Here is a 16728-nt window from a genome sequence, read left to right on the forward strand (position 1 = left end):
ATATTCTGAGAATGAAAATCTTCTCCAGAAAGATATTCTGAGAATATCTGAGAAAACCAAAGATATTCTGAGAATATCTTTGTCCATTACTTAAAAAAATAAACAAACAAACAAACAAAAAACCACAACTTAACCAATTCAGTTTTTATTTAAATGCCTTGTTTGGGTTTTGGTTTTGTTTTGGTTTGTTTTGTTTTTTTTTATGTTGAAAAACCATTTGGCTATATAGGGAAACATATAAATTTATGATCTTGGAAGATTCACCTTGAGCTCCAGCCAGTTTGGAATACTGCCCTGATGCTATATTATTCATTTCAAGGGGCATAGGTTATGTACAAATTAATTAATAATTGTTTTCCCCTCTAGCTACACTTCTGTTTTAAACACACTCATTACAGGATTTCTTAGGTTTACATAAGTTAAATATTTTTGAAATAACAGATTTTTGAACAGTGTTTTCCAATTCTTCCAAAAGGAGATAACATTGCTAAGTTCAGGTATTTCCTGCACACTAACCAAATAAACACATAAAGCTAGTAGTAAGATTTTTACTATGATTATGTAAGGTATTTATATAGAGAGAATCATAGAATAGTCAGGGTTGTAAAGGACTTTAAGATCATCTAGTTCCAAACCCCCTGCCATGGTCAGGGACGCCTCACCCTAGACCACGTCACCCAAGGCTCTGTCCAGCCTGGCCTTGAACACTGCCAGGGATGAAGCATTTACCATTTCTTTGGGCAACCTGTTCCAGTGCCTCACCACCCTCACAGTAAAGAACTTTTTCCTTATACCTAACCTGAACTTCCCCTGTGTAAGTTTAAATCCATTACCCCTTGTCCTACAGCTATAGTCCCTGATGAAGAGTCCCTCTCAGTGCTGTACTGAACTATAAACCAGAGTGTTAGCATATGAACTACTGATTTCCCTTATAAAGCACCTAAGATTAGTGGTGATTAAGTTTCTTAGTCATCCAGGGGAAAAATATGCTGCTATGTGATCAAGAAATTTTAACAATAAAAGCGATCCAACAAATTGGCCATAATCCTACAGTTAACATCACAGTTCCGTTTTAAAGACAAGAGACTTAAGAAAAAGCCATTATGAAATGGGTGTATGTAACTTCTAAAGTTTCATGTCCACCAAAAGTAACTATTCTTCCATAGAAATAATACTTACTGTTTGTAAACTTGAGTTTTGTGTTCAATCATACAGTTACTGACTACTATCCATCTTAACTTTATTATAAGTTCCACTTTGTTTAGAAGATAAACCAAAGTTACATGCTACCTCAAAAGTATTACATTTTTCAGTTGCTTTGACAAATTGTTCATAAAGGTGGCTATTAATACATCTTTTCAAATATGAGCACAATGAAAAGGATGAGCGTATCAACCAACAAAGAGCTAAGGTACATAATAAAATGGGATTTTTAAAATATTCTAGAGGCTTCTCAGTAAAAAGTATTTTCCAAAAATATTTTGGACCAATAGCATTTGGAGATATGAGTTTAACCAAAAGAAAAAAAAATAGAAAAAAAAAATAAAGAGATTTGTGTAGGAAAGCTAAGTATGCTTTTCTAAATTACTGCTACAGGGGCTCTGAGCAGCCGGCTCTAGTGGTTAGAGTCCCTGCCCGTGGCAGGGAGGTTGGAACTAGATGATCTTTAAGGTCTCTCCCAACCCAACCCATGCTATTATATTTTAAAGATATTTGTAGCGACAGACTGACCTGTTGAGCCTGATGATGCTGTGCATATGGCTTTTGTAATGATTTTCTCCAATCTGAAGATGAATCTTGAGGGCATGCATGAGGATAACTTCCACTGTATGGTATGTAAGAGTCCCCATCCTAAAATTACAGAAAAAACGACAAGCAATCATAATTGTTTTATATTCAGAGTGGTATTTTTATAAACTCCCATGACACATGAATTCTAAAAACTATTCAAGACAGATTTATAATTACCTCTTCATCAGAATCTCCCAGCCTCCCTAGATCCAGGCATGGCACCCTGCAGGAAGTTAAAACCATTTTAATAGCAATACATTCTCTTATTTTTCAATTACAGTAAAAGCAAACTGCTTTTTACTTATTATTATTAGCTCCTTCCAAAAAAATTTCACAGCTATGAACAGTTTCACTACAACTAGAGATGGCCTACTTAGCAAATTCCTATTAGCCCCTCTTGCTTCAGCTCAGGAACTGGCCACTGAGCTTTTCCTCTTTCCCAGTTGCAGAGTGCACTGGCAGCCAAAAAGGGCCCCTGAAAAGCCGTTCTTCACTCCCAGCGTGGCCACCTTGGCTTCTCTTCACGCCCCAACAGGATCTGCTGCAACAAGATCATAAATCAGGGATTCCTTATTGATTTAAAAGAACCATAAATCTTGTCTTCCATAGCAGGCCTGTGCCAACATCCCCCTATAATCAGTCAACAGAGAGGCAGCAGGGGAGCAATAGATCCTTGGGATGAAAACCTTCTGAACTTTTTGTAAGAGATTAACACAATGGAAGCCAATTATACTTCAGTGTTTTGTTCTGCTTAAAGAAATTAAAGCATCTCCAACTCACCAAAGCATCTCTGTGCCTTCTGCCTTTACTCCAGCTATATCCTGGAGGACCATGCATTTTTTTTTTTTTTTTTTTTTTTTTTTTTTTTAATTTTACCACCAGTATTTCCAAACGACCCTATTATAACAAGATTACTTCTTGGAATAAGAGAGCTCCTTAATTTCCAGTGTTTTTAAGTTAGAGAATGACTGACAGTACACAGAAATTGATGTTCAATATGAACAATCCAAGGTTGTGGTCACACATACTTGTAAAATAATGTAGAAGGTTACATTGGCTGTAAGGCATTCTAGTAAATGAAAAAACTAAACTGTCAAACATGGTCCTTGGAATAGCAGAGGTTGCTTGTTTGAGGAAGTCACTTACATTTTATAAGCACTGTACAAAATTTTCCATTGCTTGTAAAACCCTTCATAACAGTTGCTCTGTAATTTATACTGTAATACCTGCAAAGAAGGTCAAGGTTTTTCTCCTTTTGCAGACTACTATATTAAAATATGCAAGAAAGACTAAGTATAAATGTGAAAGCTCTGAGTACAACTCAACTGGTAAGCTCAAAGAAATGTAAATCAACTTAATTCCAATGTAAATAATGCATCAAATATTCTACTCTAAATATAAATCATAGAAAACAAACCTATGATGACAAATTTAATGGAGCACCGAGTTGCATATCAATACAAATGCAAATGCATTGTGTTAATAATGCAGAATTAAACAAATTGATCAGAAATAGAAGCAGACTTACTCTGGTGGGCGAGGACCACGAGTAGCCCGTGTATCTGGTCTCCAGCCCTAAAAGAATGACACATTAATTACATACCTGTGGGGATCAGGATTAAGATACATAGTTCTCTCTTTCAACTTCCACTGGAATATTTAAAACCAATGCCTCAAAGTATCTCTCTGACAGATTTAACTGAGGTGCTACTAACAAAAGGACAAAACAAAAACTTTCCATTGAAAGTTGATTCTTACGGACCACAAGACTAAAAGATTGAATATTCATCATGACAGAAAGATTTCCAGCCATTAAGAATCCAGATATCATCCACATCAGCTATTAATAATGCATTAAAAATAATCTATGTTCCTGAGGCTTTGTACAATCATCACTCACAAGGTTTTACGTCACTTTGTCCTTGCTGGCTGGGAACCAACTCCTCAGCCAACCCTTAAACCAAAACCACAATACCAACAGCCAGCTGGCTCACAAGGAGCCAGCTCAGACCCCAAAGAAGGCCTCGTGTCTGGTATAACTGTGTGACCTCAGCTTCAGTATAGCAGTACACGATGGTGACTAGGCAGTTTCTGTACTCACACTTTATTTTGCATGGCTGTGTACCACATGGCTCTCCAAACTCAAATGAGCAAGAACATGGCAAGACAAAAGACAAGACAAAGCTCCATCTACTCCACTATAGCTTTCTAAAGAGAAGACAACAACAAATCCCTAAGGAAGACTGTTTGACTTGGGCAAGCACACAGTAACAATTCCCCTAGCTGGCCTCCCAATCTGAAAAAAAAAAATATGTGTTTCAGGGATATTCTAAACCAGGGCCATTATCTTTATTTTCACACTCTTCAGCTCAGAGATCTCAGCATCACAGTCTGAAATGAGCAGACGTCCTATTTCCAGTGGTGCTCTAAAACCTTTCACGGTTTGAGAGCAGCCACAAAACTGTAATTCCTTTCTTGCCACACACCCTTGTAAACCTGCTCCTGAAAAAGAAGTTCACAGTTCAGCAACAGTACCCTCTAGTGCCTTCAAAAAAGAGAATTTAAAACCAACAGTTTTTCTCCAGCAAGGTCGCGCATAATAAATACCCCCACCTTGTGGTCAAAGATGTAAAAAGCAGTTAAGAGATCTAACACAATTAAGACTAAAAGCAAAGCATTAAATCACAAGTATATAATTTTTTTGTACCATTTCAACTGTGGTAAGACAAAGAACATACCACATTCTATATGTTAAGGTCTGAATGTAATTTCTTTTCCAGAAGTCATCAAATCAGGAAGAAAGCAAACAAAAATCATCCTGGACTGTCCAAATTTACAGGGTCAAGCACACAGTTTCAAACTAATTTTAATCTATGATTTATTTTTGCAAGCTACCAAGAATCACATGGACTAGGGAGTCTAAATTTGGAAACTGAGGGGGGCAAGAAAGGGAAGAAAAAAGGGATGAGAGATTAGAGAAAAACAGACATTTCTTTTCTTTTACAACCTACACTAAATGCCCCAAAAGGTTCTTGACGTTCACAGGTATTTCATTCTCAAAAGACTGGTTAAAAGCTAACACTATAACATTGATATGATATAATTTACAAAAGCTCCTTTTTCATTCTAAAACAAACATAAAAGGAAAAGGGCAACTTGGCAGTCAAATTCCAAGAATTCCTAATGGGGTCACCCAGCAAATAAGGAAGTTAAATGGGTGCTGGGGGGCTGAGTGAAGATTACTAATTAACTTTACTTCATGGACATAAAGTACACACTATCTGTGAGAAAAATCAACTGTTACTAACAAGATTAATATTTACTTTGGCTAAAATAAAAACAGTGGCCCTCAGAATCGAAGATCACATTCATACTAATTAGGCTTTCAAGTTAGCCTGAAAGCTTCTGCTACAGTGACCTTGTGAGGGTTGCAAACCCACCTTACCTCAAAATGTAGACTATTAGGAATATCTGGAAAACAAGATTCCTCTTCAGACTGAATGCAGAGCACTGGGATTCATTTTACACATCAATCTCAAATCATGCCTTTTGTAATTATGTTTTGGGGGTTGCTTTACTTTATTGCTGTCTTGAAACACAAAACCAGATGAATCTGTTGCCAATTTCACCAACAGCCTGAGACAGCACACAGTACAGGATCCAGCCTCTGCTGCTCTAAATCATAAGTACTAGTTTGTTCCCAAGTTCTCCATATCCCTGACAAGTACCCAGAATACCAGGTTTTGTAGGGCAGCTGTTTTAATTGGCAATTCTCACCTTCATTTGAGAAGCTGTCATGATAAACTATCAGTTTCTGACAAAAGTAATTTCTTTAAGTTTCCTTCTCCACAGAACGCATTATAACATCAAACTAAGAACCTTCTGAAGTATGATTAAAATATTTGTTAATATGTCAAAGAAAGGAAGGAAAACAACTACAAGCCTTCTGTAACATACCTGATGTTTCTTCCCCCTCGTTGACAGCTGAGCCTGCCTTCGAGGGGATGCAGCAACCCCTTTAACTTCCAAATCCATCCAAAGTCAATGAAAGCCTTCAGAATAAACTGAAAAACAGAACAGGCTATTGAGAAAATAATGTATTTCTTATGTAAGTACTTCTGCAAAAAAACATTATTGCATTAGAAAGAACGTGTCTATCACCAATAATTTGGGTGTTGTCCTCAGCAAGCTGTGAAATGTTACTGGCTTTCCTTTTTCACCACATCTTAATTTCAGTCTTTCCTTACTAATGCTTAACCAGATTCCTGCTCAAATTTCCATCTTTGCCTCAAGTTTAACTCCCTCTTTCCCTTACCCGTCTCGATAACTTCTCATACCAGCAGTACTAACTTGCTACCCCTTGACAGCATCAAACCTCTTTTACTCTTCACTGACAGCTGCTGCCTGGCTCCCAGTTGCACCATGTATGTTCAGGTATTTGCAGGAAGAGGTAAGGGCCCTCCTGGAGCACAGCCACCCTCCAGTCATTTAATTCCTAGAAACCAGACACTCTGTTTTCAAATCACCATTCACAAACCTGACCACATTTCTACTTACTGAGCAGGTTTACCTCCCAAGTATCCTTTCCTTTAGCAAGCAGAAGGGCCTACTTGGACCGGAGATGGCCACCCAGCTGCTTACCAACCGGCCGGCCTTCTATCTGAACCCCCTTTCTCAGGGCTCTTAAAACCAGGAGCCGACACCTTCTCAGGGTCGCACGGCTCTCGGCGGAAGGCAGTATTCTCCCAGCTGAAGGCACAGGGGGCAGGGAGCGTTGCTGCGTTGAACGGTTAACGCGCTGAAGTAACTTTACCACAGAGAACAACGCCGTAAGAAGCAGCTACAGAGAAGCGCTGTACGCTCCCGGGAAGTCAGTGAGGCCGGCGCAGGGGAGGCCCGGGGCGCCGGCGGGGACGGCCGAGGTCTCAGCGGGTCTCACCGCCGGGACACGCACGGCAGACGGAAGGGCCCGCCCCACGCCCGTGCGGTCTCCATGGTAACCGCACCCCACCACGCGCCCTCCCCGCGGCCCGCGCTGTCACGTTGCCGCAGCCCCACCCGCGGGGCCTCGCCGGGTACCGCGGCGCGGAGGGGGCCAGTCCCGGCCGCTGAGCGGCGAGGCGGGTTGCCTGGACCCCCTGCCGAGGAAATGCCGGGCCCCAGCACCGCCCCCTGAGCACACCGACCGCGCCCCGGCGGGCAGCGCTCTGCGGCTCCCGCAGCCCCCGCAGCCCCCGCCAGGGAAGCTGAGCCCCTGGGCGCTGCACGGGTCAGTGTGCTCCACAGATCCGGGCAGCTGAAACCAGAGACTTCAAAATAGCAGCAACAGGCTCACGGGTGAACGGTTGCTCGAGGCCTCATAGGCAAGGGCTTCCAGTCGCAGCAGCAGCCAAAGAGCAAGGAACTGAGAGGCTGATGACTCAAACACTGTCCAAGGCAGTAAAGCAACAGTGGCGGCAGCAGCAATATTGACGTGCACCCGTGCTGCTCACAGCAGAGCGAGTGATAGAGCCAGACAGCAAACACTGCAGCAGCACAGCACCCCTGGTGCCATTCCTTCATCCCCTCTGACCAATGGCTTTGAAATTTCAGCTCACTTTAATTAGACTTATCTCAGAGGACAATATCTATACAATTAATTTTTTAACACTCCCAGTTGTCCTGAATGACCAGATCTACATCAGTTATTTTTAAAAATCAAATTCTGTCCAATTTCATCCATTCTGTCTTGTGGGAAACTGTCACCTCTTGAGAAACCTGGCTTTCTGGTCAATCAGTTTTCCAAAGTTAGTTTTGCAATAACTGAGATGTTGCCTAATACACTGATGCTAAGGATGTATTTCTGGATACTGTTCCAAGCCTATGTGATCCATTTGTAGAACCAAAGATGTACCACATTTCTACACCTGAATGAGCAATTCATTCCGTTCCAGTGAGTGGCACAGTAACAGGGTTGGTCCCTTAATTACAGTAGATTTCCTACATAAAACCAAATCTATGTTATTATCCTTTAAGAATAAAGATGGCAAGAGTTCAGGCACTGTAACTGGCCTATTTAAAAGCTATGCAATTATAAACCAGGAAATGCAACAGTATCGTGCTGTCAGGCCTACCTCTGATGTAATTCTTGTCACTAAAGGATGGCAGTTCCATAAGCATAAGCATTAAGTGAACAAAAAATAAGTAGAAAATAAAGGTATGGACAAAAATTATTCTGACAAAGGAAATAAATGTTTTTCTTAACACTGACCTAAAAAAGCCACTCTTAAGTTGGCACGACGTACTTAAAAAAGAACCTCCAAAGCCCCACAGTTATGGAATGGTAATAGCAATGCATCTGTTAATACTGTTCTAAGAAAAAGTGTATTGCAACAAATCAAAAGGCCAGGTTCTATTGTGTTAAAATAAATACGAAATAGGGACATAGTACTAATGGGCATCAATCAATCAATTATGATGTAGCTGCTGAGTTTAACCAATGACAGGTGGGGAACAGATTAAATGATCCAGTGGAATTATTAAAGTTCAAACTGACCTACAAAACTATACATAATTCGTGAGGAGACAGCAAACGCAGACATAATTATTTCTAAATAGCGTCTCTGGCTAAATTTCTCTGTCCAAATAAAGAAACTTGACTATGAATGCATCTCTAAGACTTACTGCTAACTGCTTTTTATACTTTCTTTGGATAAAGTTTTCCACAAAGAGCTGAATTCATCAGTGCATGCTCTTTAATGAACTCAAGAAAGTCACATGGCAACATCCTTATTAGTTACAAAACATTTATGAAACATCCATTCTTTAGAGTTTTACTACAAGACATTCTAATATCTTAGTGAAGCATCAGATTAGTTACAGTGCATTATATAGAGAGTACAGAAATACTTTTTATAGGAAAAAAATAAATAGAAAAAAATATGTAAACATCCTGAGTAAAATTCTGCTGCCACTGAAGTCAGATAAAGAACTGTCATAGACAGGAGCATAGGCAGTATTTCACACCCCTTTTTAAAGCATACAACAGCGCACATAACTCCATTCAAAACAGTTTAAAGTGCATACAACATTAGAGGAAAAAAATAATTCATAAGCTTTTGAAAGTTTTATATGTGCAGATTTCATTCATATCTATTACGTCTCCTCAATCCCATCTCTTCTGATGCAATGTTCATTATTTCTTGGTCTTCTACCACATCTTGCTCAAACTGATGTTCTTCACACTCATCATGTAATTCATGCTCTTCTATTCTGTCATAATTATCAATATACTCAAGCAAATCTTCATTACTGTCATCTTCTTTGTCATCCATTTCTTTCTCTTGAGAATGTTCAGCAAATGACTGAATGAGATCTTCAAGTTTCTCATTACAAATGTGGCCAAGATCTTAAAATTCACACAAAAAAAAAAAAAAAAAAATTAAAAAGAAAGTTTAAATTACTAAAAAGGCTCCAAATTTCAGCATCAGTTTAGAAGTAGCTTTTTTTTTTTCCTCTCTCTCTTTTATTAAGACTCAACTAATGCAAAAATTCCCCAAAATTTCTAGTAAGCTATTCTTAACATTTAAGATTTCTTTTGGACTACTACGAACCTCTTGAAAGTCTCTAGTTGAAACTAATAAAAAATTTTCTGTTTCGCATATTTTGCAGCCTCAGATGTCCCCGTGTGGGAATCCTCAGACTAAAGTTAGTCCAGTACTAACAGACTGCTTAGGAACTCATATTCAAGAAGCTCATTTTAACAAAGCAGAACATGACTGTGTGGTCTATCCTAGATCTTTTAGCACCTGTTCTTAAAAAAAATCATGATGTATTCCAAAATTTGATATTAGACACACCTCAAACAGGAACGACGACATTCCTCCAGAATAAAATTAATTCCACACACCTTACCTAAGATGCAAGAGCTGAACATTACTATATACTATCTTATACTTAAAGGAATCCTATATTTAAAGAAATAAACTACAGTTTATTCCTTTAAAATATAAACTAAAGTTACGTATCCTGCTGGAAATTAAAGTACCTTTCATTGTGTTTTCTGATTTATCCAATCCACTTTCTTTCATCAGCCGTCTAATTGATTGGAGCTGTGTCATTATTTCATCCTTCTGCTCACAAGCTAAAGCATTAACACTAGGAAAAAAAAAAAAAAGACAGATGTCAACAGCTGAAAGATTACCTTGGAAGTGAGTGCTTGATAACAATGCACAAGATTGCAATAGCTCTGTGCATAAGCACCATAGTTGAGTTAACACGTTTAGGTCAACATTTTCTTTGAGAACTGCCTCTTGAGAAGTAGGGAGCCCAGCACGTACATCTACAGAATAATCTAGTCACTGAATTCCAACATTGGAGCCCCAGTGGCTAAGGTTGAGTAATGACTACTGAAAGAAACAATTCTCCAAAGTAATTTTATTTTTAGTACAACAATGCTTAATGCAGAACTTTACAGTTTAGAGGCATTTCTCATTTATTTCAGATTTTGTTTACTCTCTCTTCTCCTCATCAGTACCATAAATCTATTATGCAAACTCGTCAGTATATTTGCTGCTTAATAGTTTCAGCACATACTAAGTTCAGAAGTACACTAAAGGAACAATCATGAAATTTTGCATGTTTTTAACTAGGCTTCATGAAGGATGTCAGTCTACACAAAACGGACTGCATTTTCTAGTACTGAGGTAAGGCTCTAGCTTCTTAAGAAAAGAACTTCTCTAAAACTACAAGGTTATATTACTTACTCTCTTATTATACTAAAACAGGGAAGCTTTATTTCCCTGAAACCCACAAAAACTTTACAGGTTCAATTTACATAAAACAATACTGAGATGTTCTAGAAACACTCACCAGTTTGACAGTGGATCCAACTGAGTCAATAAAGAATTGAGCATTTTCTCTGTCTGTGCTAGGTGCTGCTCCAGCTCTAAAAGCTGATGCTCTAACAAAACACAGAAGAAAAGAAAAGGCGGGGGGGAGGGAGGGCAGGAGAGAGAGAACATTGTAAGAAATGTATTTACAATACCAAAAGGATGTTACTTTGTATTTTCAGTTGGGCAGGTTAAAAAACAGGATTTTTTTTCCTCTGTAAAATTCTGGAACAAGAAAAGGAAGTGGTTGGGGTAAGAACAGAAGCCTTACTATGCGTGACCGTAAGTCCCTTTTACCCAATAAGCTGTCTCCAGTAGTGCCCAAACAGAGAACACATTGGTAAAAACAGAGTAAGAATGTGGCTGTCACCTTCCCAGCCTCAAACATATACAATTTCAAGACTCCATGAGGTATAAGTAGTGTATTTATACTTAATATACTGTCATGAATTTGCCCACTCACACCTCACAAATATATTCAACACTTAATGCACTAGAGTCGAGAGGATTTACTCATCCTACGATATTATTAAACTTTAAAGAAAGAAGAATGCAACACACAGGGATTGTGAGTGAGCAGCACAGCAAATCATTGCTGAACCCAATTACAGATCTGGTATTCGGAGACACCAAAAGAGGCTGCTAGTTGTTTAATTGACTAAATATGTGTCCATACAAGGGGCAAAAGAAGTATGAAGTACAAAAACTGCTCAACTTTGATGTGCCATAATTTTTTCTCCAAAAGCAAGCCCACTTCTTAGCATATGCAGAATAGACTGAATCAGATAGTCAAGAGTACTCTGTATAATGAAGAAAAAGATGGTATCATTTATTCTGTCTCGTCTATAAACATTCGATGTTTTTGACGGGTCTCTAATTTGGCCTAGAAGTTCAACAGTCTCTGTAATTGTTTACCCATACTGTTCTACTCTTGATACAGTTCAATCCTAAAGCAGATCATTATATCCCTTTTAAATACCCTAAAGATCTAAAACCTAAAAAAGATTATTATATCCTATTTAAACATCTTATTCTACTGAAGAAAACCAAACAGGTCTTAAGTCAGAAAAACATCAGACATTAAAAGGCAGAGAATCATACTATATTACTATACTACTTCAAAGCATATTACCACCTGGAGTTTTCAAAGAAACCTCTAACGAGTGTTTCAAACATACAGACTAATGAAGTGTTTTTTTATAGGTTCCCAGCTGCACTTAAGTAACTTAAAAGATTGTTCTCATTTAGCCAGGCTGCCATCAATGAAAATATGTAGCTTTGTTCCAGCAGGAAATACACATTCTGAATGGGTATCTTACCCGTTTCCTTTGCCTTGTCTTCTGTACTTTTTTCCTTTTTGGAGAGACTTTCTTCATTTGACTTCATCTTTAATAAATAAAAGACTTCATCACTATTTGTGTGTTAAAATAAAAATGCATTTAGAAATTTACTGAAGGTAAAGAGCAACCACAAAAATGTGTTCCATTAATGAAACTCTCTTCAGCTGTGCCTTCTTCATATCTTAAACTAACAATTCTGATTTTAAGCAATGGCAACCTGACTGACAAAAGTTGTAAAAGAAAGTAGTTGCTATATCAAATCCAGTTTTCAAAAACGAACAGAAGGAATCTTCTGGGTTAGTGGATCCAGTCTCCTACCATTAACTAGGAAGTAAAACTTCTTTCTTCAAGTAATAAAGGTGCAATTATAAAAATATTTACATTCCAATCCCACAAGCTCATGTGTAAAGAGTTGTAACACCCAAAATATTGGTTTTATTATCTTTAAATCTTATTTACAACCTAATTAAATTTATTTTTAAAACGAAACTGGTCAACCCCCATGTTCACTTTGCTAAGCTGTGATACTTTTCTCATATAGGAGATTATATAAAATGAGTATGGAAATGAAGATGCTGTCTCCAGCCCTGTTCAGACTGGGGCTTTTTTTCTCTTGAAGGCAAGCAACAATATTCCAGGTGCCCTCCCAACATTCCAAGTGCTGTGATCTCTCTTACTATAAATAATATGTATCAATATATATTTAAAAACCAACTGATCATGTTTTCTCCTTTTCTGATTTAAAAATGGCAGAAAAGGTATCACATTTCATGGATAAAAGTCTACGTTGCAGCTGCATGACCAAATGAGAAATTCAAATAAAAGGTCAAGTCAAATAAAAGCCCAAGTCTACTCACTATTTATCTAATTGCTAATCTAAGACTATTACTCTGCAGGAATCATCCACCTGTCCACCTCATTCCCATACTTAATCTCATTCTGAAGAATTAAAAGGAAGTGAAATAATGATGAGGCTTAAGTTGCAGCTTCAGGTAACAGCACTGTTTAGATTCTCAGATTCTTATCTGGGAGGGAGGGGGGCATTCTCACCTTGGTTTAGATCCTTATAGAAGTATCTAAAGTAAGTAAGCCAGAAACCTTTATAAGGAAGAATCAAAAATGCTAAAATTTTAACTTTGGAGCTCACAAAGTCAAACTGAGCAAGAAAACGCTTCTGGACAACAATATACATGGGCTGAGAATTGAGGGGTAGGGGGAAGAGACACAAAACAAACCAAACCAATTACATTTCCTTCCAATTTCAATAATTTAATGCTTTTCTTATGACTTACCTTAAGAAATTTGTATGCTGCAAACACTCCCACTCCAAGAGCATACAACGGCATGAGGGTGAATGCTAACTCTCTACCATTTCCTCTTGTTCTCTCACTCTTTATCTCTTTTTCCATTGCATTTCTCATCTGCTGAATACTCTGGTAAGTATTACCATCAGAATTTCCTGGATTCCGGTGAACTTGATAAACTGTCTGAGGACTACCTTAAGAAGTTAAATTGAGAGAAAGACGACAAAGTAAGAAAGGAAATTAAGACTGCAATTAATTTCACAACTGGCATTAAACTGTTTTCTTCTTGTGTGACTATCTTTGTTCATCACTCCACTAAGATGGTGTGGGCAGCCCTGCATCCAAATAAAAATTACCAAAAAAAAAATTTAAAAACCACTCTTTCATGAATAGAATGCAAAGTTAAATCTAGACAGCAAAGACTCTCAAACTACCTTTCCACGTTTCTTTAAGATACAAGTTTTAAGCTTCTTCACAGCAATACTGGCAAACCTACAGTAAACCGCAGAAAAGTAGATGTAACAAGAAACAACTTAAATCTTGAAACTAAAGAGTACCCAGAGAAACTATTGATAATGCTGAGCACAGTTACAAATTAGTATTTTTCCTCTGTAGCAAAGGAGTTAAGTACAAATTGGATTATTTTGTTGAAATACACATGCTGTGTGCTGATTTTGTTATCTTGACAGTAAATTCAGTGTTAGCTGGATATTCCCACAGGCTCGTAAGTGCTGTACCTCTGCAAATCAAATATTTAGCAGAAGGAGACTGCACAATAGCAAAGAGATGCAACCTTGGAGGTCTGAAGTATTTTTGCATGTAATTTGCCTGCCAGAACAGGGAGCAGGTAAAAGAAAAAGCCAGTGTCATTGCTCGACTTAGGAATTAGGTTATTTGGTAGTTAAATTTGGTGTTCATGGGCCATGCACATGAGAAACAGTGCTATCAGCTAAAGTATGCAGATGCTTGCAAGGACAGACAGCGGGTGACTGGGGGGTGGTGAAGTTTTACACTGGTGTCTCAACTGACTGCCTAGACTTACACTTTCAAATCCCTTTGAACATTTAGTTCATCATAATTTAATATATCAGAACTGGGCATGGGTAAAACAAGATACACGTTCTATAAAAACTCCCAAACAAAAGACCATTATGCAAATCACTCCTTGTCACTGAATACTGAAATAGTGGCATTTCATGAATTTACAGCAACATAACTCAAGGGTGCAAGAGACAGCCACAATCACGTAGAAAAAAAAAACATTAACATAAGTTACAACTCCCAGTGAAATTACTGTTTCTTCTTCTTTGTTACATCTTCTTCAAAATACAAGAGAAAAAGGACTCTAATTCTGCTAACCTAAGCTGGTACTTTGTGATAAGAGATCTCAAACATTGCTTTAGAATTGTCTAACGTGAGTTAGACAGAAAAGTTTTTTAGAGTTACGGGGATGACCCTGACTGTAGCAACATTTACTTGATAGCAAACTGATGGTAAGCTGATGCTCTGCAGTCAAGCCGTGCCAAGTATCACTGCAAGTTCTTCTACATGTAACTGATCAGTTTGCAACATCCCCATTTGGAGAAGACCTTTTATTTGTATGTTTGCTCACTGGAACTTGAAACAGAACTGGACAGTTACACAAGAAAATTAAAGACCCTACTGATACAAGCAGAACTCGAGCTACCTTTATCATTTAATGCAAGTTCAGGCAGACATTCTCCTTTCAACACAAGCAGGTTTAGACTTACTACAAATGCACTAATTTGGAAATCACGTTTTAACAGTTTTCCTCCTCTCAGAATGTTTCCTATTGATTACTAGTTTTAAGTTTGCACTCTTTCTTTTTTTCTTACTGTCAGTTCTATTTGTTTTTAATCCAAGTGAAATTCACTAAAATACTTAATACGATGACAAAATTTCCACAGGTCATACAGTAAGAATGTAGATATAGGAAACACCTTCCTGGCACAGAGAAGGGATCAACACCTTCCGGGCACCGAAGAAACAGCAGAGTTACTGACCCAACAGGAGAAAAGAACCACCCAGACAGGTGAGAACAGCAGATCTGCCTGAAATTTATTTTATGAAGTGCTGGGCCAATACATTGGCAGAATCAGCAGCATGTGAAGTGTTGCCTTTTTTTAAGGTTTAGGTTTAAAACAATTTGATTTACAGGTAATGACAGCTACCATATAAATTAAACATAATCAAGCAAAACAGGCCAGACTAGAGCCTAGGAAGCACACAGTAAGCTCGACATCAGCTGGGAAAAACATGGTAGCAGCTCAAGCTTCACTTTTTCTGCCTCCCGGGAAAAACACAGACGCATAATTTGGAGCATTACAGCGGCTACCTATCCCTTACAATGCTTTGGAAGGTATTATCAACGAATCGCAGAGCAACCTTAAGCAAGCAGGCTTTTTGTTATTTTCCAGAGTGAAAGCAGACCTTTGGACCTTAAGCTAAATCCTCAGCTGACGTACAGTGACATAGTTTAACATACATTTATACTGCCCAGGCTGTAACAAGAAGTAAGCTCTCTAGCCCATTCAGTGATACCTTTCCTAAACAAGCACCTTCGACTCTTTCCAACACACTGCCGGTCAAAACTCACACGATGTGTGCTCATGTTTACTGACAGTAACGCTCGGCTTCCTTACTGCACTTCCAACATGCGCAGTGAATTTCCTCCTCTGACACCTCACACCTACTCCGCTGCCGGAGAAACTAAGTGCCGCTCTGCAGGCACTATTCCTTACACTGCCACGCTGAGATATGCTTCCCATAACAGGGTGTTACCTGCATTTGGAAGTTATTTGCTTAAGACGACACAGGCAAAAATCAAAATAGTCATGAACTAGAGAAGCAGAACACAAGGAGGGCGGCGGGGAGAGGGGGAGGCATGCAGGCCAGCCCGGAGCCGCCTGACAAGGCCTGCCCCTTCACAGCCACTGTAAATGACCAAGCGGCTCCCGTCGGGTAAGGGCATAGCCCTCTCGGCTGCCGGGCCTCCGCTCCCGAGCCAGGGGCCGGCTCCGAGCAGCCGGCAGCGCGGCCCGGCCACCCCTGTGCCTCCTACCTCTGCGGTGCTGACGGAGATCGTAATGTCCAGGGCCGGCCCTGCCGCCCCGCAGAGACCGCCCGGCCCGCCCGCCGCCGCCCGCCCCGAACATCCTGGGCATGACGACGAAGACGCAGAGCACCAGCACCACCGAGACCACCACCTGCTGCGCCGCCGACAGCACCATGGCCGCCGCCTGCCCGACACCAAGCCGCCGCCCAGCGCGCCCGCCGCGCCGCGCCGCGCCGCGCCGCGCCCCGCCCGCGGCCGCAGCGCCCCCCGCCGGGCTCCTCGCGTCACGCCGCCGCAGCGCACGGCGGGCCGTGCTCTGGCGGAGAAGGTTCTGGAAGAGGCCGGGG

At 39.7% G+C, this 16728-nt stretch overlaps 2 protein-coding genes across 20 annotated transcripts in view; both read right to left on the minus strand.

Annotated features, from left to right (window-relative positions):
• The window catches only part of CAPS2 (calcyphosine 2), a 32233-nt gene extending 24514 nt beyond the window's left edge, over positions 1-7719 (minus strand). For 9 of the 19 annotated variants that reach the window (XM_030478963.1, XM_030478962.1, XM_030478964.1 and 6 more), the window contains exons 1-5: positions 6349-6770; positions 5749-5855; positions 3320-3366; positions 1969-2014; positions 1732-1851 (exon numbers count right to left, since the gene is read on the minus strand). In XM_030478963.1, the coding sequence (XP_030334823.1) occupies positions 1732-1851; positions 1969-2014; positions 3320-3366; positions 5749-5826 (291 nt within the window). In that variant the 5' untranslated portion in view covers positions 5827-5855; positions 6349-6770. The other 10 variants (XM_030478967.1, XM_030478956.1, XM_030478969.1 and 7 more) reach the window with 8 other exon arrangements.
• A 789-nt stretch (positions 7720-8508) lies between these two features.
• Positions 8509-16644, minus strand: CCDC107 (coiled-coil domain containing 107). Its single transcript, XM_030478971.1, has 6 exons — positions 16388-16644; positions 13294-13499; positions 11981-12047; positions 10642-10732; positions 9818-9927; positions 8509-9178 (listed from the first exon to the last, which is right to left on the minus strand). The coding sequence occupies exons 1-6, from the start codon at positions 16554-16556 to the stop codon at positions 8913-8915; spliced, it is 909 nt and encodes a 302-aa protein (XP_030334831.1). The 5' UTR covers positions 16557-16644; the 3' UTR covers positions 8509-8912.
• Between the last annotated feature and the right edge of the window lie 84 nt (positions 16645-16728).

The sequence above is a fragment of the Strigops habroptila genome, chromosome 3 (genome assembly GCF_004027225.2).
Source record: "Strigops habroptila isolate Jane chromosome 3, bStrHab1.2.pri, whole genome shotgun sequence".
Lineage (NCBI taxonomy): Eukaryota > Metazoa > Chordata > Aves > Psittaciformes > Psittacidae > Strigops > Strigops habroptila.

Coding starts and splice junctions, on each gene's coding strand:
- CCDC107 (XM_030478971.1), bottom strand. CDS start 16,556: ATGGTGCTGTCGGCGGCGCAGCAGGTGGTGGTCTCGGTGGTGCTGGTG. Junction 12,048..13,293: donor CAGCATACAAATTTCTTAAG/GTAAGTCATAAG, acceptor TATTTATTAAAG/ATGAAGTCAAATGAAGAAAG. Junction 9,179..9,817: donor ATCAGAAAACACAATGAAAG/GTACTTTAATTT, acceptor GTGAATTTTAAG/ATCTTGGCCACATTTGTAAT.